Raw genomic sequence first — 21,218 nt, 5'->3', positions numbered from 1 at the left:
TCGCACAAGCGAGGAGTACTGGCCCGATCAAGTGACGAGTATAGCACGCCTCCTACATCCCCTGGTCCTGATGTGACTGCCTCCAGTGATGTGACAACCTCCAGAGGTCCTACAGATTCGGCACAGAGGGCCTGTATGCTACTTTGTGAAAAGCAGTCTCCAGTCATTGAGGCTGAAGTCCCAAGTACGCCAACTACAACAGCGCTGGCTTGCGCATCACATCCAGGCTCAAGAAGGTCGACATGCTTAGTTAAGCAACCTCAGCGCCTTACGTACAAGCTTTATACAAGCTTTTAGCAGATAGCATAAACTTTTCGTATCATATTTTCTGCATCCGCAGAAGGTTGTAGCAGGCACATGTGCCTCGTCTACAGATGATAAGGCATTGGACATGCGCCATGTGCCTCTGCCGAAGGTATAAGTACAGCACACACATTAAACGAGCATTATTCTTGTTCTGCATACCGTGCTGTCGCCTCAGTCATACTTTAGGCTGATACATGCCTATTCTCAGCTAATCCACCTGATCCTCGCACATGCTTTCGCATTTTACGAAATACGCGCTTGCTATTGTTGCCATTCTCTCTGTCCGCATTGCATTATTTCTATCGGTTCTGTCACCTCGGACGAAGCTTGTACGGACAGAGGTGATCCTAGCCGACATGGTGCCGCTCAGCAAATTTTGGCGTTCAGAAACTGTGTGTACGATCCCCCATTGGCTCGACATTCGGGAGTGCTTCACTCCTGCAGCAGCCAAGGCGGTCAACCCGCGATGAGCTCAGCACTCCTTTCATGTCGAAAACAAAGGGGAACGCTCACTTGGGTGTCATCAAGCATGAGGGGCACCACGGTGCAGGCGACATCTGGCACTGCTTGCATTGGTCTCCACATCTAATAAATCGAATAGTATTTGAAAACTCAACATTCAATTCGTGAATATAAACGTTCGAACTTTCACTATTCGATTCGGTTCGGTGATATTCGAGTATTAGCAGAGCCCTAATAAAAAAATAAGAATAAAGGACAATCAAAGAAAGGTGCAGAGAGTTTGTGTATATATACAAATTTGTGCTTACCAGTAAGCTAATTTAGACTGCGTTTCCCACACTAGGGTGGGATAAGAAGGAAGGGCACCATTGCATACTGTGCGGCAGATTGCCAGTCTGCTGCTCCTACTCACCACAGGTGCAGTGCCAGAGCCCTTTTCCAGTCCAGGTCAGTACAGCAGTTGATTGTCTGATTCGGGTCTGAAGTTGGCCAAACCATCAATCCCGCCAGTAAGGCATAGACCCGGATTCGTTCCGGATTGATATATCGGTCATGCTGCAAATGTAAACGTGGTTGCCTGGTTACTGCCTACATAGCACAGCAAGAACACAAAGCATTTTTCAGCAAGAAGAAGAAACTTTAGTAAAGAATAGTCCGGCAGTTCTTGATGTGGTGGCCTCAGGTGACGGCTCGAAGTTCTTGGACTCGAGCGGCATCTTCGGCTTGCCGGACGGCCCAGAGCTGGTCTGCCAGCTCTGAACTTCTGATAGCCGCCTCCCAGCGGCGGCGACGCCTACGGAGAAGGTCCCCGGCGGCTCCCGCATCCGGGGCGGCGTCGGGAAGAACGGAGCTCGAGCCTTCTACTCTGGCAACAGCCGCGATTATGGACGCGTCGCCAACGGAGCTGCTTTGATTACCGTTGTTGCCGGTACACTCCCAGAGCATGTGTCGCAGCGTTGCTCTGCGTCCGCATGTTTTACACGCGTCTGTTGGGTACAAACGCGGATAGCAGTGGTGTAAGATAGCGGGGCTAGGGTAGGTGTGTGTCTGGAGCAAGCGTAACGTCACGGCCTCGTTCCTGTTCAGTTTATCGTGCGGTGGCGGGAATCTGCGTCTTTCGAGTCTGTAGTGTTGGGTGAGGTCTCTGAACGTGGTTAGGCGATCGCCCCACGCCCAGTGTGTTTCTTGTTGCTGTGTTTCTGTTGTAGTGTCCCGATCCGGCAGATCCAATGCCCCGCTCTCGGGGGCGGAGGCGGCCACATAATCAGCGGCGGCTCGGCGTGTGAGACCTCGAGCCGTGGCGTGGGCCGCCTCGTTTCCCGCTAGCGGAACATCGGTGTGTGCCGGGGTCCAGAGGAGGAAGACCGTAGAATTTTGGGGTTGCGAGGGCGATGACGAGTCGCCGTCGTCAGAAATTTGGAGTATGCGGGCCGCTTCCCGCGAGACACGACCGCGCGCGAAGCCGCGGATTGCCGCCTGCGAGTCGCTGATCACGATCGCAGCGTTCGGCACCGCGACGAGCGCTAGGGCTATCGTGGCTTCTTCGGCCGCTTCCGTGTGTCCCGTGGTCACCGTGGCGCTCGCGAGGCACCTACCCGAGCGGTCTACAACCGCTATCGCGTGCGCGCTTCTCCCTCCTCCATATCGCGCCGCGTCTACGTACACCGCCTCGTTGCTGTTACCAAACTTCTTCTCAAGGTCGCTTGCTCGTTTGTTGCGTCTCCCGGCGTGGTGCGTCGGGTGCATGTTCTTGGGAAGCGGCGGGATGATCAGGCGGTCGCGAACAGAGGCGGGAACCGCCATCTTTTCTCCATGCTGAGTGTGGTACGCGATGCTGAGCGACTCGAGGATGCATCGACCTGCCTTTGACCTGGATAATCGTTCGTATTGCGCAATGTCGTGCGCCTCGATTAACTCGTTGAGAGAGTTGTGAACTCCGAGCTCTAGAAACTTGTCGGTGCTCGCGTTGAGTGGAACGCCGACCGCCCTCTTGAAAGCCTTTCGGATCATGCATTCGACTTTGTTTTTTTCGGACCCAATCCACCTCAGGTAGGGGGCAACATACGTTATGCGGCTTATCGCGTACGCCTGCACGAGATGGATCGCGCACTCTTCACGCATACCATTGCGTCTGTTCGTGATGCGACGCAAGAGTCGGATGGTGTCATCTACCGAACGACGAAGTATTCGCACCGTCTCTCCGTTATGGCCGTTTGCCTGCAGGTGTAACCCTAGGATTCTAATTTTCTCTACGTGCGGTACGGGAGTACCATCTGCCAATGTAATGCGTATTTTGGAATATTCCCGTTCCTGTTCGCGCAGGGTTTTACGACCTCTCCTTGTGGGTTTGTAGAGTAAGAGTTCGGACTTGGTAGCCGAGCACTCGAGGCCCGTTCCACGCAAGTAATTCTGAACCGCATCTACTCCTGCCTGTAGTGTTCGCTCGACGTGACCGTCACATCCCCCTCCGGGAACCCAGAGGGTGATGTCATACGCGTAGAGACTGTGATGTAATCCTTCTATTTCTGTTAATTTCTCGGATAGACCAAGTAGAACTAAATTAAATAGTAATGGTGATATGACGGATCCTTGCGGCGTGCCGCACGGACCCGTCTGAAATTCCGGTGATTCCTCGTCACCGACGACGACGCATGCGCGCCTGCCCGTGAGGAAATCCCTAACGTAATTATACATTCTTTGGCCTAGTCCTAATGTTCTAATTGTTTTTAAGATCGCTTCGTGCTTAACACTGTCAAAGGCCTTTTTAATATCTAAGCCTAGAATTGCCTTAGTGGAGCTGGTAGTGTCGTCTACGATCTGGTGTTTAAGTTGAAGCAATACGTCCTGTGCGGAGAGGTTGCGGCGGAATCCTAGCATGGTGTGCGGGAACGCGTCATGATCTTCGAGAAAGTCGGTCACGCGGGTGAGAACTGCGTGTTCCATGACTTTGCCGACGCAAGACGTAAGCGAAATCGGTCTTAGATTATCGAGCGTAACTTGCTTGCCAGGTTTAGGAATCATGATAACGTGGGCCCGTTTCCACGCTTCGGGAAGGGAACCCTCTCGCCAGCACTCATTGACGTAGGCCGCGAGTCGGGAGATTGACTCGTCGTCTAGGTTTCGGAGAGTCTTGTTGGTAACCCGGTCCGGGCCGGGCGCCGATCGAGTGTTGAGTTCGACCAGGACTAACCGAATTTCCGATTCGCTAAATTCCGCGTCCAGTTTCTTGTTTGTGACGCCGTCGTACTCAGCGTACTGGATGCTATCGGCTTTCTTAAAGTAACGGTCACGTATGGCGTCAAGGAAGTTATCGCCTTTATAATCTCTTAAGAGTCTACGAGTCTTGTGGCTAAATTGCTTTTCAGCAATTTTCTTTTTTTCATCATTGCTGCTAACTACAACAGTGAAGTGCTTAGGGACAAAGAAGGACTGCCACAGAACAATCCTTAAAAGCTTTGGAGCCCCCCCTCTATATTGAATTGACATGACAAACATGGTCACACAGATCTCTATAAGGCATGCATGGTCCTGTACACAATCAATTATGAGAAACCATAAAGATTTCCCAGTGCATTTCTGAACTGGTTCGTATTATTCTGTTAACACGAAGCATTAAAAAAAGCTTGAGAAAAGCATCTGTAACCTTAATATTACTGTCTAAAATGTGCTTGTGGCTGAAGCTTGACAAAACTCCCTAATTTGAATTTTTTTAAAATTCAATTGAATCGCTATGATCCTACCAAGCTGCATAGAACCACCCATCGATTCCAACCTGAATTGGTTCCACCACACACAGTGCAAACTCCGTGCTGCTGTGTGCCCACTGGTGATTGCACATACTACAGCAGATGCTCCATGACCTTTTATGAGCAGCTAGATCATGGCCCTCATGTGGACACCGTCTTGCTGTGGTAAGGGAGGGCAGAGCAAAAACCAAGAGATTGTGGCTGCTGCCACTTTGCTTTTGGTACCTGTTTTCACAAGCAATGCAGGAAAATTATAAAATGATTTTGTCAGCCTTAAAATTACATGTAAACCTCTACACAGTCGACTTCCGTTTATACGACCATGACAGGACTGATGGAATTGGTCAACTTATCTGACAAATGCAATTAAAGGAAAAGGCAGAAAAAAACTTACAAACACACAACTGCTTCCATTTGGCAATATTTACTTGATTCCAATATGACTCCTGAATCTAATGTGCATCCTATTTTATTTATATTGAACTAAATGTAGCGTGCCTCTGTTTGTAACAATCACAAAGATGATGAAACCAGCAAAGTTTACCTTCGGAGAATGAAAATTTATTTGCACTTCCAAGGGGTACCGACATGATATTTTCGTCTATCCTATTTACTCGCATAAGGAACGCACCTTTTTTTCAAAAAGGCTAACATAAATTTGAGGGGAAGGTTCATTACGCGGGAAAATACAAATATGGGGGCACCTAAGCAATTTTTATGATGAGTAAATGTGCGAGTATCACCTGTCACTGTGTGTGTCGTTCAGTTATGTTGCCGAGTTTAGTGTTGCGGCTAAATGCTACTGCTTATGAGGTGGCAACAATGCAAGGTGATTAACTGGCCATATTGCGACTTCTCAGCTGAGTTTTATTTGCGGAGTTCTCATTAAAGTAGTGTTTGCACACACATTGCCTTGAGCGTTCATTCTCGTTGAGACCACTTTTCAGCATGATGACAGCACTTTGCCGAGTGACGACAGTACTTTTTCATATGACACCATGGTGTTGACACTACATTTCTTCACCGAGTTAGTGGGCGAACTCCACCTCATACTCTAGGGGGATGTCATAGTCGTCGTCCAATAGGTGCATGAAGTGTGTTGCATCTTATTCGCTGTCGTTGTCCATGGGCTCTGGCTACGGTGTCTGCAGGTTCCCAACAATGTGAACGACACAGTGAGCGGCTGTGGAGTGAGCTGCAGCCGCTCCCTCTGCCATCTAGTGAATCACCTGCCAGGCAGAGCCCAATCACGTGCACAGGCTCGAATGTATTCATTACTGTTGCCTAACGTGCAGTGGTTAGTGTGCTCGGCTACGGAGTGGTAGCAGTGGCAGTGGGGCAGAGGATAAAATACTCACTGTGGCCACTTTTACATTTAGTTAGATGAAGGTGATGTAATTTGTATGCCACTTTTATGCCACGGCTTTCTGATGACGACGTGATTACACATTGAGTCAAGTAATGCTCTCACTGTGGACTAGATCAACGAAAAAATCACGATCACAACTTTATCTTTATAGTAAACACACATACACGATGTGAACAAAAAATGCACCTTTACTCACAACAATATGCTACTGGCCTACTCGTTTGTTTTGCTAACTGAATCCTAACTATTGATGTCGCTGGCCACTTCTGGGTCGTCAGCCCACAGCGTGTCGTATTCCATGGCATCTAGGCAGTTTGAGATGCCTGTAGTTTTTCTTTGTAGCTCTAAGCATGCACTCCTGTTTCCTCCAGTAGAGCACGCACACTGGGTCAACACTGAAATGTCCAGTGGCGCGGCTCCCATGCTTTAGGGCATGCTCAACAACTTTCAGTTTGAAACCAGCTAACTAGTGTAATGGCCCATTGCACAGCTCTCAGCAGATATGCAGCATCCCAGAACAATTTTGTGATAGTCATCAGTGCTGGCCAATCACACCAAGACAAGGCAGACATTCTGAACACCAGCACTATAGGTTGGGTGCGCGTTCATTATGCGAGTGGGCTCATTAAGCAAAGTGAATACGGCATTCAATTTACAGTAACACCTTGTTAACCCGATGTGCCATGTATTTATTGCCCTCTATCTCAAAGTAGTTTTGGATATCTCAAAAGCTTGACTGGGAGTGGAACAAAAACTCCACCAATGGGCCGTTTAACAAGCTTCACGCAAGGCTGCCTCGCCTACTGCAATGCGGGCACTTTCCCTGAATGTGAAGTCGGAATCTAGGGGGCATAACAACTTTGTCAAGCAACCATGTGGCACATCATGTGACAGGAGAGACAGGCACAGAGGCAGGCCCTGCAAAATAGCACGCTTCATGCAGTTTGTTTTGTTCAATTTATGCAACGCACGTGATTCACAATCAGAGATGTGATTTCCGTTATAATTTAGGTCGCGGGTTCGGATCCCAGCCACGGCGGCTGCATTTCTATGGGGGCGAAATGCGAAAATGCCCGTGCACTTAGATTTAGGTGCATTTTAAAGAACCAGGTGGTCCAAATTTTCAGTCCCCTACTACGACGTGCCTCATAATAAGATTGTGGTTTTAGCACATAAAACCCCATAATTTAATTAATGACAATTTGTCGCATGCCATATTCACTGCCATCGCTGCCAATCCTATGGCGATAAGCATCTTCACCTATCTGTTATACAGCACATTTCACGTGGTGCCATTGGAAGCATACTGCATGCTTTTAGGGACTTTTAGCTTGTCCGCTATGCCGGCAAATGGGGGTTGTTTGGGCAGATTGCCGGATGAGCAGGGGTGTAAACTTGAGTGGCCAGAGCAGTGCAGCCACCTGGTGGCGTAGAGCTCTACCAGACAAACGCAGTGCTAAAATTGCAGTAACCTACTATAATCTGCTTCGCTGCTGGTGCAAATTTATGACAGCAGCGTAATTGTGAGCACGATCATGCCACTGTCGAAAATTTACACCAGCAGCTGGCACCACCAATCCGGCCGCTCATGTTTACACCCCCGCTCATCCGCCCAACTGCCCGCATTTGCCGGAATACCGAACGCACTAAAATTCTCTATTAAGAGGTGATAACCAAATGCGACACAGTTCCCTTCTGCAGGCGGTGCGAAGTGAGCGTCATATTTCATTCAGGTCGCATCGTAGACATCATATCCCAGCATCGCCCACAAGATTTCGTTTTGGTTTTCCAAAGGAAAACGAGAACTTGCAATTGAACGACAACGGTCACTCGGGTGCCACTGGCTCTGTCTCGTACCTCAATAATTCACTCTGAATGGGCACATGAAAACTTCCCGCCCGAATGTCCCGCTTGAAAAAGCTTCTGACCCAGGCCAAATTAAAGCTACTCAAATGTAAGCAAGCTGAAGCTGCAAAAACGACTACATGCGTCTTGGGCCACTGTGCCCCCACCAGCTCAATATGTGCCGGTACCTTGTGCAGCAACATGACAACAGCATACATGACAGGAGCGCGAAAAAGAGGAAAGACGACTTGAGGAACTCATTTGGACCTTTGCACTGCGTAGAAAGTGCAAAATGCCCTCTAGAGCTCCCTGGGCGTCGCCACATTAGCCCGCTTGACAGCTGTAATTATTTGTGACCCCCTGCAAAAGCATTGCAGAAATTGCAGCGCTTACTTTTCTATTAATGTTCAGAGTGAAGTTAGAAAAGTAGAGGATGGGGAGAGCAGGCAGAGAATGGATGGAATCGACACAGTCATGAAATGAATGAGTAACAGCCTTGCCATGCTTCGCTCGCAGTTCCCATAAAATAAGGGGGAGGTGTGGGGGTGGGGGATAGAGAAAAGGTAATGTGAGAAAACAAGGAAACGCTACTACTATAGACAAGACAGTGGTTGCGGGCAAGCTGGATAAATTTAAGTTCAAGGTAAGGTACAGCATGTTCCTGCTATTTCTGAAAAACAATCACCAAGCAAATTTGTCAAGCAGACAACTTACGCGGGGTGTCCAGAAGCAGAGCCGCATTAAAGCTCACTGTAGGGTCTAGGCAATACTACGGAAGCGGTCACACATCAAATGAACACTTCTGTGCCTGCAGCGGTAGCTTTACGGCTATGCAATTGCTGAAGGTTGCAGGTTTGATCTCGACCGTGGCAGCCGCATTTCTAACGGGGCGAAATAAAAAACGCTCATTCACTTAGATTTAGGGACATGTTAAAGAACACCACAATGTCAAAATTAATTCGGAGTCTGCCACTACAGCGTGCCTGTTATTTCAATTCTGGTTTTGGCACATACAGCCCCATAATTTAATTAAACTTTATTACTTCTACCATGATGTGATGAGTTATGTGAGGCAATGAATATGCTCAACCCTCTCAGAGGTTATTAAGTATGGCACACAACAACGCCTCAGGCAAACACATCCCCCTGTGTGCTCTGTGTACTATGAAGACAATCAGCAGTGGTGCATACAAGATAATGTTTAACATCAACTCACCACTGTCATGTTGGACTAAATGCTGAAGATATTAAACATTCGCTGTCAGCATCACCGCTAATTATCGTCAATCAAAGCAAACAGCACAGAAAGCTTCGCTTACAATAATTTCCACAGTGTGTGGGATCGCATAATTTTTTTTCTAGCATCATTTTTTTCAAAACATATGAACGGGGTTCTACAGTAGAAGCTTTTTTCAGCCAGTTTTGACTTCCTTTTCCAGGAGGATACTGTCATCATGTCACAAACAATATGTGGCCAAGTGGGAGCCGGACACAGTGACACTTTGACACTCACCCCAGATTGATCAGCCACTTCGTATACTACTACTTTGAAGACCTATGTAGAAGCATAGCAGATTATCGGGTGAGCCAGAGCAAATGTAAAAAAATCACCATGTCCAGCTCCCACATAACCACATAAAGTGTCATGCCGTCATGACACAGTAGAAACGAAACTGAACTAGTCAGTATGAAAGTTATTACAGTGCAGTCCACTCATAATGATACCGCATATAACGATATATTGATTATAACTATGAGTTGACTTCAGAGTATCCATTTATGCATTAGGGCTATGAAAAAAACACCCATATATAACAATATGTTATTTACCGCGTATCGGATGTAACGATCGAAATTCTGCCTTTTGGGCGACGTTTTCTATGCAGAATAACTCTGAAATTTGCTTTGCTAAGTTCACCTAACTGAGACAGGGCAAAAAGTTTGCCTACACAAGTTCATATCTGCCACCATTACCACGCAGTGCATCCCGCCAGTGCGCCGATTGAGAGTATTGCAAGTTGGTGCAGTATACCACAAGATGGTGCCAGCTGCTTCGCATCACATGAACGTCTTCGTGAATGAACTGCTTTGCATGAACTGCTTCGCATGAACTTCAGAATGGCTTCAGAATAGGTAGGCGTTTAGATGATGACTTATTTGTTCTTACTCAGTGTATTGAAATATCAAAAGTAGAAAGCAGACCGTTATATGTGGCCTTTTTAGACATTACGGGAGGTTATGACAGCGTAGACCGCAACATTTTGTGGGATATTCTGGAAGGGGAGGCTTAGGTGACGATTGTCTACAGCTTTTGAGAGAGATTTACCAAAAAAATACCATTTGCGTTGAATGGGAAGGGATGAGGAGCGAGGAGAAAGTTCATATCAACAAGGGACTGAGGCAGGGGTGCCCTTTATCCTCGCTGTTGTTTATGATGTACATGGTGAGGATGGAGAGGGCGCTAGAAGTAATATCGGGTTTAATCTCTCATACAAATAGGCGGGCACAGTAATAGAGCAGCAGCTCCCAGGTTTATTTTATGCGAACGACATTGTGTTGCTAGCTAACAAGCAGAGTGATTTGCTACGTCTGGCTAATATTTGTGGGCAGGAAGGCAACAATTTAGGCTTGAAGTTTAGTGTTAAAAAATCAGGTGTTATGGTATTCAATAAAAACAGTGAACAGACAGTGGAGATACAAGGCCAGGAAATACCTCGGGTAACAGAATATAAATATCTTCGTATATGGATAAACGAAGACAATAGATATATGGAAACACAGGAAAAAACAATAACAGTGAAGGGGAAGAGAAATGCAGCCATAATGAAGCACAGAGCGCTTGCTGCGGTAATGCTAGGGAGGCTATGGAGCATGTTTTATTAGAATGTGAAGACCTCTACCCAGCGGTCGATTTAGGCGCCACTGGCCTCCTTGAAGCACTTGGGTTCAGCGATGGCAGTAGAAAAGTAAACATGTCTGCAACAGGCATTAGTAAGAGGTGATTGGAGGATTGGTGGAAAAGTAGGGAAACGACAAAAAACGGAGATGTACAAAAGCACAGTTCGAAATAGGGGATCAGAAAGTTTGGGTGGGTAATTTATAGAATTTTTTTCTCTTTCTTATTGTTTAACCTAGGTAGGACATTAGGCAGTACAATAGCAAGAGCTTGGTGGCGCAACTCACCGCCCCGTTCTAAAGGGGACGCTCATAACATCCATCCATTCATCCGCTGTCGCCAGCGAGCATCCATAGAGAGAAAAAAAAAAAAAAGCGATTAGTGAATTATGCCTGCACTCTCTTTCTACAATCGCTCTCTCTTCCTCAGTGAGTCTGGAAATGTGCCACGGAAGCAGTGGTAGGTGCTCTGACACAGCTGCGTTGGTGCGCAAAGCTGTGTCACTTGGGACGAAGCTGCAAATTTTGCAAGACTCATGCAGTCGATGATATTGGCGATTCTGAAAATCATGAGCACCACGATCATGAAGGCTACAACCAGTGACAGTGCCGATGAATGGAAATGGCGGGCTTTGTGCGCTAGGGTGAAACTCCCATGTGTGAAAACAACATGATGGCAGCCACTGGTACGTATTGCCAAACTCTGGGAGCACTTTGCTACTGGTGATAAAATAGGTGGTGCTCCAATGGAGGAGTTTCTGAGTGCAGGCAGCTCTGCCTCATTCTGCGAAGAGAGAGACAAAACTTTATTACGTCCTTGAAGGGGTGCAGGGGTGGCGGGGGTTGGAAGAGTAATCCCCAGTCCTTAGACGGCAGCCAGTCCTTGCTTTCTGGCATCGTCTTTGGTCATCCGGATGGCCCAGAGCTGCTCTTCTGGGTCCAACCTGAGCAGCAATGTCTCCCACTGCTCGGCCGTAGTTATGATGCGTGTAGTGTTTGTGTTGGTGGGTGAGGCTTTGGGGCATTGCCAGATAATGTGATCGAGGTCAGCACGGGCTTCGCACAATTTGCTGAGCGAGGATTATGCATCGGGGTAAATGCGGTTGTATGTGTCTTGGATGTCCCCATCGCTGCCCCCGGTGACCCACAGGGTGATATCGTCTGCGTAGAGGCTATGCTTGAGGTTGGGGATGTTAGCTAATGCAGGAGGTAGTCCGAGCAAGGCCACGTAAAACAGAAAAGGGGACAGAACCGATCCTTGCGGCATGCGTTTGCTGCCGAAGTGAATAGTTGGTGACTGCAACCCTCCGATGGTAATGGTGGCCTTGCGACCTGTAAGGAAATTCTTGATGTAGTTATAGGTCTATTCGATTCAGCCAAGTTTCTCTGCACCTTCTGCACCTATTCACGGTGCACTGCACCTAGACCCTCGATTCCCCAAGGTGCAGCAGTGCACCCTGCACCCCCGTGCTCGATTGAACGGGGTGCAATGCAAGGTGCCGCCGCGGTGCACTGCACCCTTGAACCTTGCAGCAGGTGGGTGCAGCCTGGCACCCCCTGCAATTTTTCGTTTGAGGTGCCGTGCACCTTTTTCTGAATCGAACAAACCTTATATGTTCGATGTCCAACCTGGAGTTGAGCCAGTTGGCTCAGTATGGTCTCATGCGTGACGTTATCGAAGGCCTTAGTTAGGTCTAGCCTCAAGATGGCTCTGGTGTCCAGCCTGGACCTTTTATCGCCATCGATAATTTGGTGCTTGAGCTGAATCATGATATCTTGAGCAGAAAGTTTAAGGCGGAAGCCAACCATGGCATTGGGGAAGAGGTCATTGTCGTTCATATGTCTGTGTAAGCGTGTGAGGATGACACGTTTGAGGACCTTTCCGACACATGAAGTAAGGGAGATAGGGCAGAGGTTTTCGAATAGGCGGCGCTTGGGAATCATGATGGTTTTGGCTTCTTTCCATTGTGAGGGAAGGTGTCCAGTTTCTCAGTATGCATTAAAATAAGCTGTGAGGGCTAGTACAGAATCCTCATCTAGGTTGCGAAGCATTTTATTAGTAATGCCACCTGGTCCCGGGCCTGAGTTAGGGTGCAGTGCGAGGGTGGCTTCACGTACTTCTGCTGCTTGCATGGGCGCGTCCAGGTGGTCATCAGCGGAGCCAGTGTATGCTGGAGTGGGTGTAGTAGGTTGAGGTCCTACGTTGCGGTCTATCAGCCCTTGAAGAACTTGTGCATCCGTGCCCGGATGGGTGTGAATAATCTTTTGCAAGTTGTGCTGTTGTGAGTTCTTGCTGTTGACCGGATCGAGGAGGCAACGGAGAATATTCCACGTTTCGGGCAGGTTTGTTTGCTGCTCCATGCTGTCGCATGTGCTATGCCAATTTTGACGAGTAAGTTGTTGTCAATAGTCTTCGGGTGAGAGTGCCAATACGTTTCCTGAGCATTCGATTGAGCTTGTTGTGTTTGTATCTGCATTGCAGACTGGTGAGGGCTTCCCACACATGCAGTAACTTGCTATCTGCCTCCTGCAGACTGGCTTCCTCAGGCATCAATTTAGTGGCTTCACTTGCGTCTTGCGGCAAGGATGAGACCCAATCTTCCAATGAGGGTTGGATACCAGAGAAAGAGGTGAGGGCTCTGGCCTGCTGGAAAGCATCTCAATTCGTTATGCGGAGTTGACAGCACTTGGGCTTTGGTGGGCCTGCTCGAACTGTTGTTTTGATGAAATAATGGTCGCTGCCCAAGTTGTCTTGTGTGTTGATCGAGTCTGCCTGTGGAATTAGTTTTGCAAATGACAGTTCCGGAGTGGTGATCGTTGTTGCAACAGACGGCGGCGTTGTTGTGCGACGAAGGCAACGAGGTTGACAGTGGCCCGTCTTTGAAACCGACTACAATGTTCATGCAAAGTGCACTGTCGTTGATAGAGACGTTGATTGATTTCATGCATGCTAAGTTATAGCCGCCACTGTTCGCACAGCTGCTAAACACAATGTACACCGCGGTTGTGAACCTGAAACTTCCGCGAAAGCAAGCGCAGATTTCTGACTATTTCAGCGCGCGTAACGCTTGACACGCTGTTTAGAGGTATAAATAAACACCTTACTTTTCACAGCCTTTTTTCTACAATGTCAATTTTTTATTGTAAGTGGTAAACTTGGTTTCGGAGCTACAAAAGTTCGGCAGTTTTTTCTTTCTTTTTTTTTTACAGCAGTCCGGATATTGCGATGATCGGTTATAACCAGGGTGTCTACCAAGTTGACATTTCCAAATTCCCCGAGTTTTCCAGGTTTTCCCTGAGTGCCATTGCAAATTTCCCTGAGTGATGCAGAACTATGTTTTATATCAACACGGGCTGAAACCATATCGCCTGATGCTGTCACTCTCTAGTAAGCACATGAAAAAAAAAAGCAACTTAATCCCATTTGAATACTAAGGAGCAGTGTTGATGTTATTCAAAAAGAGAATAGAAGGCAGGGGTTAGTAAAATGCACAGCAAATAAAGTGTCTTCGAAAACAATTGCAAATAGGGTCGGACATTATTAAATACGAATAAAAAGGAGATGCATACAAAGGCAAATATTTTCTAATATGCGCTCTTTCTATCAACTGATAGCAACCTCAGTGGGATGAGGCCTGAACTCTGTCACAATTGAGATTCTCTCTCAAGAGCTCGTAAGTCAACCTCAACAGTCCTGACATACTCTCAGCCTGCGCACGACGCCCGAGTATTGTGTTGCACTGCTTCAAAGAGTGTATTTTGGTTTGGATGAGGGACACCTGCATCTCGGCATCAGCCAAAACTTTATTTTTTGAGCTCAAGCTCTTTCAAAACGGCGGCAACAAGCTTCCTTTCTTGTTTATTTCTCAATGCGTAGGTCACTTCTGTTCTTGTCCGCCTTCCGCCACTCGTTCGCCCCAAAGACCATTTGAAGCATCTTGATCAGTTGCACAGTCCACGACCGATTTTTCGAGCTCCCTAGGGGCCGCAAAAACGTCCGAAAAATCGGCCAGTTGGAAAAAAATAAATGCGTGTCATTTACTGCCCTTAGGGGCTCAAACCGCCACAGGCACGTTCGAAAACGCTCTGAAGGCCTGTCGGTACACATATTAGGCATACCTGTGCTCGTACTGTGACAGGAAATGCCAAGTGCCCGCGTGCATAATTAAGATATACATACTGTATTCCGTGGCAATAGCCCCTTCCCACGCTTGTTATGCTTCACTGCAATACTTTTCCGTAAGCTTTACCGAGTAAAATTTCTGTACAGAGGCGAAGCTGACTTTCACGAACCGGCATTATGCAACGCACCGTGTTTTCCAGGTTTCTAAGCCAATCGCGAGGACCACAAAGGTGGAGTCCGTGCCATTGCTGACAGCAGCGAATTCTTTCAATAAAAAGTTCGGCACCCACTGGCAAGAAGCTTCATAGCGAACGTCGAAGCAGCTAGGCCTAGCGTTGCCGCAGTGGTGACAACGGGTGCCAGCGGATCTGCGTGCGAGAGTGCCGGTTCGAGGCGGCGAAGTAATCAAGACGACAGCGGTGGTGCCTTTGATTAATGCCGTTTCGGACCTGCGGTCGCGGCAAAAGGTCCGGAAAATCGGACGGCAAAGAGTTCTTGCGTCGGAAATTTCACACGTTCTGATACGTTGACACTATGGGGTACGAGGTGGCGCCGCGAAGCCGTCCAAATTATTGGGAATCCGGAAAGTCGCTCGTTGACTGTACACTGCAACTCCTCCTGCCAACGACAGGGCGTCAAAGACGATTCATTACGATTCCTGTCTGCTACTCGAGCCAGCATTACCGCGACTTTCGACCCTTTCAACAAAATTGCCGCTAATTTTCCTTGATAGAGGCCCAAATTCCCTGAGTTTTCCCTGACTTTTTCCAGACTACGCGAAATCTCTGAGAATTCCCGGTTTTCCCGGTTTTCCCGGTTGGTAGACACCCTGATAACGATCGGATTTTTCATTTTTCTTGCTATTGTTATAAGTGGACTGCATTGTATATAAAATTATCTAGGGCGCTATGAGGCTCAAAGTATTTTTTAGGGGTGCGCGAATATTCGAATTATATTTTTCGAACAATGTTTGCTGTTCGATTTGATTTGCACCAGACATTTATTATTCAAGATATTCAAAGTTCCGGAAAATAAATCTAACAGTTTCATTTGCTAAAAACCAAACCGCAGCTCTTCTAAACGATGCGTGCAATTCTCCTTGCAAACTCTGACCTATCGGAAAGGTTAATGGCCTTCACCGCACCTTGACACTATCTTAGCCACAAACTAGAAAGAGTGCAGTGTAAAAGTACGAAGCACAGCATTTATTCGAATGTAACACCACCCAATTTTTGAGGGTTCAAAATAAAAATGCACCTGAACGTAATGTTATAATATTTTTTTTTTACTATGGCATGTCCCTATGCTAACGATGAGAAGAAAAAGACAAGCACAATACATCCACATAGAAAGTGAAACTTTATTCTGCTGACAGTTCCTTTCCTTCAGTGATCCAGTTTTGCTGGCTTTTTGGATAGGCCCCAATTGCATGCTGATTCAAAGGCCGCTACCTAGACAAGATCAGTCAACACGGAGCTGCTACAGAACATCTGCAAGCTGTCACCAAGGTCCAAATATTTTCCAGTTTTCCGCCTTTAGACACCTTTCCTGCTCGACATGCAGCTGATCTCCTTCCTAAGTATGCACCACTCGCGGACACAGGTCTCGGGCACGTAAAAAAGACGTGACATAGTTGTCTTCAGTGTGCGAAATAACTTTCCCTTGATGTGAGCTTTCATCACCCTAACAATGACGAAATATCAAATTACCCAGTCTCATGCCGATACCGTACGTTGCATAACCTGTGGCACTACGCAGCACAGCTTTATTTTCACGTGGCGGACAACACGCTGCTGCCATGCTAGGGTGGCTAGAATTCAAAAATTCTAGCCACCCTAGCCAGGCCTACAGGGTACCGTCCAAAAGGGTTTTTGTCTTGTGACTTACAGTCGAACCCTCTTATAACAATATTCAAGTACCACGAAAATTCTATTATTATAACCGGGTTGCATGAAAAAAAAATGCCTACATAGAATGAGACCGTTGTCGTGGGGGATGGCCATAGCTGTTCCGTGAAAACTATAATGGCGGGAAGGCCAGTTCTCTTCCCCACCACCTTCTTTAATCTGGCTTCTCATTGTGTTGACTCGTTTAACTGTTTAACTCTGCTTCCTGTGTGCTCCGAACCCATGTTGTTAACAAGCCGCGGCTGTCGCCGTTCCAAGAATGGCACTGTTATAACAACTGCAAAGAGGGGTCATGGGTGGCAAGTGACATACAAGCTCCGCTGCGGCATTGCTTTGGTGGCCCCAAAAGGCACCTTTTAAAGAATGTGAGAAGGTTGTCATGGCATCATTTCAGCTTGAGAAATCCAGAAGAAACACTGGGACGTGAACACCACAAGCAGCTCGCCCCATGCACCCCACTGGCTTGCACGAGAAAACTGCATGTGTTTCAGCCTTGCTTGCTTTATGCGAAGCTTGCCAACATCTTTCTCCAAAGCATCCAAGTGCTCCACGTAGTGAAGAGGAAAGTCCCTCGCGAAAACAAGACCTGATGGACTGAATTATGTACAGGACCTCCCGCGAGGACAATGTTGATGCAGCCTGCCCTACCGCGTCAGCGTTGCCGTCGTGGCCGTTACTGCCACTGTCGAATGCAAGCACGTTCGCAACAATCGCCTCATTGGTTAGAAGCACTTCGTTTACAAATCTATAGCAGTGCGCTTTCTTTTCACCGGCAACGTCGTGCATTGCCTATGATCAGTGAGCGGATCAGCCATCTTCCATTTCGTAGGCATATCAAATGAGGCTGAGAAACAACGCTCCCAGGAACAACTGCGACGCAACGAACAAAGACAAGCACGAGCAACTTAATCCGTTAGCAGAATTGCGCAGAATGAGGGCCATGGAATAAAGAACCAACTGTGAGGGCCCAGTGAGCAATCTGGGAGCAGCGACGGCAGCGCAAGTGAAAGTACATCTCTTTTGCTTCGGTGTGAAGTAAAACAAAAGAGACGCAGGCATTCCGTTTCTGTGTTTTATTATTTCTCTAAATTTAAATTTGTCAATTCAAGCAACCGATCGCACATATAACAGATGTTGTCTTGAATAATACTCAAAGTCACATGTCACCACGAGCGACGTCACACTGCGGACATGAATACGTAGGTGCAGGAACACGAGTATGTCACCGTCTGGCTTGGAGCATGGCAGCCGCGAAGAGAAAGAAAAACAGCGTTCAGTTTGAAATGTCATATCTTTCCACGGCGCATAGCAATGTAATTCTTCGCAAACACGATCGTTAGCATGCATTGTATGCTCTGCGCTTGTCAGCTCAGTATGGCCAGACCTTGTGAGGGGCCTTTTAAAGGGGGAAAAAAGGTAGGCTCAAAAATGTTGTGTCAGTATCCCTTTAATATGCGTCATCATCGATCAATGACAGCTCTTTACCGCTGTCTGTGTACAACACATTGTCTCCTTGTAGCCCAATGGCTTTGATATTCCACATTTCTTGAACCACTCTGCTACGATAACAAATGGGATGGTGGGCCACACCTAGTCTTATCTCTTATCATTTCACCAAAGTCTATGAAACACCCTAAACATGCGATGCAATCCTGTTGCTGCTAGGTTAGAGTGTAAAATTATTTATTTGAAGTTACACAGTTATACTCTACTATTAGTTTTTCCATATGCAATCGCGTTTAAGACTAATCTAGTCTCCAAGCATGCATACAAGTATGACGGATGTAACAAAATTGTTACATGCATCTTTGCACTCCTAATGAAACAATAGCTGCAATAAACAGCGACTGCTACTTCCTCTCTATAAAACTGAAGCAACAGCAAAATTTGAAAGTCACACTTCAGACCAGCTGTTACTGTCCTCTTTAAAAGATCAGAAAAAAAAAGGCATTGCTACAGAAGTAAGAGAGATAAATTCATGATGCTCAGGGGAAGGTGATAAAGCCATCCTTTCAGCCAACTCACCTTGAACTTTTTCCAGTGGTCCAGCTGTTTCTTCAGCATCAGTCGGCAGATTGGGTTGGAACCACCTTGAGACAGAAGCAGACCCAACCGGAAATCTCGGGACCGCTGGGCCATCGCACATGCCTTGGACACATCCCGCCCACTCAGATAGCTCAGTATCACAGACAGTTCGCTGTCCTCCTGCACATTACATGTTAACTTCTTTAGAAACATTGACAAAGCAAACCCTTCTTAGCCCCTCCCCCCTTTGCTTATCTGCCGTTCATGCTAACCCATGCAACCGGGTCACGACACTTTTGCACCCACTGTGTAAATCCAAAGCTAGTCTTCCTTTAAGAGAGGGAGAAAAAATACCCCAATGTGCATCTACGATTGGCATCAGGAATGAGAGGCTGTTGTATCCTGTGTCACGAAGATGGTGGCCGTGAACAACTTTGTTGCCATCCTGTGCAGTCGCATTTACCTTCAAGGTGGCTTGCCGGCTTTTCGAGCGTTGTGCGGCTGCTGTGAATAAATTTGTATCGATTTGGTACCAAACCATAACTTTAATTGCCGACACCTCACAACGCAGCGTCGATTAGACCTAATGGTCTAAACAATGTCCTCGTGATGAAAATTCTCCGCTGGCCGATGTGGTAAAATGCAGCAAGCCATCACAGAATGGTTGCCGCTAGTATGTTTATATGGGTGGTTCATCATGTGATAGGTCCTAAGATTATGCGTGCGGGTCAGCTTGACGGCTTCTCAGGGCGAAATTCACCGCCGTATATACAACACAATCTGTGTGCCTGTCAATGCTAATCGGCTCAATCTTTACACTTTACGAAATATGCGCTGCTTTTATTGCTGTTCCCTCTGTCCATGTTGCTTTATCATTTTGATCGGTCCCGTCAACTCAGACGAACATTCTAGCCCTGGCCTGCGTGGCGCTGTTCTGGAGGTTCCGACGTTTGGGCGCTGTGTGTGCGATTCCCACCTAAGGCGGATGTTGTGGCGCGTTCAACCAAGAAAATCCGCTACCGTGTCAGCTGGGGCAGCCCATTCATGCTCCTTTCAGGTCGAAAACAAAGTGAAAAGCTCGCTAAGGTGGCATCAAGCACAAAGGGCTCCGCGGTGCACACGACGTGCGATATTGCGCTGGTCTCTATATCGAACATATTGTACAATCAAATAATTAGAACGTTCACTATTCGATTCGGTGATATTTAATATTTGTGCACCTCTGATTTACACCATGCCAATATGACTATCAACAAAATTTCACTAACAAATTTTTTTATTAATGACTTCAGAGGAACATTGAATTTCAAAACTTAAGCCAGTCTGCCAGTACTGAAAGCATAACTGTAGTGCTGTGCCTTCGCACCAGTTGGCATTCATACGTGGCGTAGGTCATGGAACACTGAATAGATGCCACAGTGCCATGTTATATAAGCGATGTAGCATGCTCACTTCATGTCACTGCGCTGGTGACACAACAATCTGGCGATGAGGATGTGTTCAACAGCCGGGATTTCACCGCTGCCTCTATTCCTTGCTGCCCCCGGCATACCCCCTGTGCCATGACCCCACTGACTATGCCTCTTCGAGACATTTTTACTGGCGTCCGGAGCGACCCACACCCAGCCACCGGGCTTCTCTTGCTGCGCTGTCCTGGAATTGAAGGAGAGCACATTTTCGATGCGCCTCCGCTGAGTACGCTACAAATCAAGATAGAGCAACTGAGCAATGCACCTGCTGTAACACCTGCTCCAGATGCCACCACCGCTGGCGTCACAGAAACCAGCATAATCACCAGCAATCACGGCTGACCGAGTGGAAAAAGCAGAGGAAACCGCAATTGCGATGGCCATGCATGTGGAAACGAATACAGTATCGTCATCAGCGATAGCAAGCAGACCATCGGCAAATTCGTCCACGGTAGAATTTCCAAACGGGCAAACCATGTCCTCACGCGGCACCTCCTAAGTGGCTTGAAAACCCTCGTGTAGACCCCCGCTCACGCGGCTGTGCCCGGCAACGCATCGGCTCACAGTTTGGCTCGAGATCTCGCACGCCGAGCCTCGTCCACGGATGCAGATGGCGTGAATGAGGAGGATACACGAGGAACCCTGTGAGACTTATCATGAAATAGCCCATAGGTATCACTTGAGGCGTCTCGTGCTCCCACCACCGGGCAAGCAACTCAATAAAACGCAAGCGGTCACATTTAGGCGACTCCAGACAAACACATACCCACACCCAAAGTACATTAACAAGATCACAGGAGGCAAGGAAAGCGACCAATGTAGGCTCTGTTCAAAACAGGAACACCCACACACATAATGTGGGAATGCACCTCGCTCCCATTTTCTCATCCCCCTGTCAGCAGCGAGACTGACTGGACAGCCTGGCTCAGTTCCGGGGACGTCGACCTGCAGCTTGAACTGGTGGATTGGGCGGAGAAGGCCAAGCTAGACCAGGGCCTTACTTGAGCCCGATTCCTCAGCCATGTCCCCCTTTACCCTTCCCCCTTTCAATAATGTTTACCACCACCACCG

General features: G+C 47.5%; 1 protein-coding gene across 4 annotated transcripts in view; it reads right to left on the bottom strand.

The window, feature by feature from the left end:
- Positions 1–21,218, bottom strand: part of Nup98-96 (nuclear pore complex protein Nup98-96) — a 246,519-nt gene that overhangs the window by 33,628 nt on the left and 191,673 nt on the right. For all 4 annotated transcript variants that reach the window (XM_065424259.2, XM_065424261.2, XM_065424260.2 and 1 more), the window contains 2 exons: positions 18,679–18,858; positions 1,181–1,323 (listed from right to left, as the gene is read on the bottom strand). In XM_065424259.2, coding sequence (XP_065280331.2) covers positions 1,181–1,323; positions 18,679–18,858 — 323 coding nt within the window. The remainder of the gene's footprint in view (positions 1–1,180; positions 1,324–18,678; positions 18,859–21,218) is intronic.

The sequence above is a fragment of the Dermacentor albipictus genome, chromosome 3 (genome assembly GCF_038994185.2).
Source record: "Dermacentor albipictus isolate Rhodes 1998 colony chromosome 3, USDA_Dalb.pri_finalv2, whole genome shotgun sequence".
NCBI classification, from domain to species: Eukaryota; Metazoa; Arthropoda; class Arachnida; order Ixodida; family Ixodidae; genus Dermacentor; species Dermacentor albipictus.
This window is presented reverse-complemented; position numbering and strand designations above follow the sequence as displayed.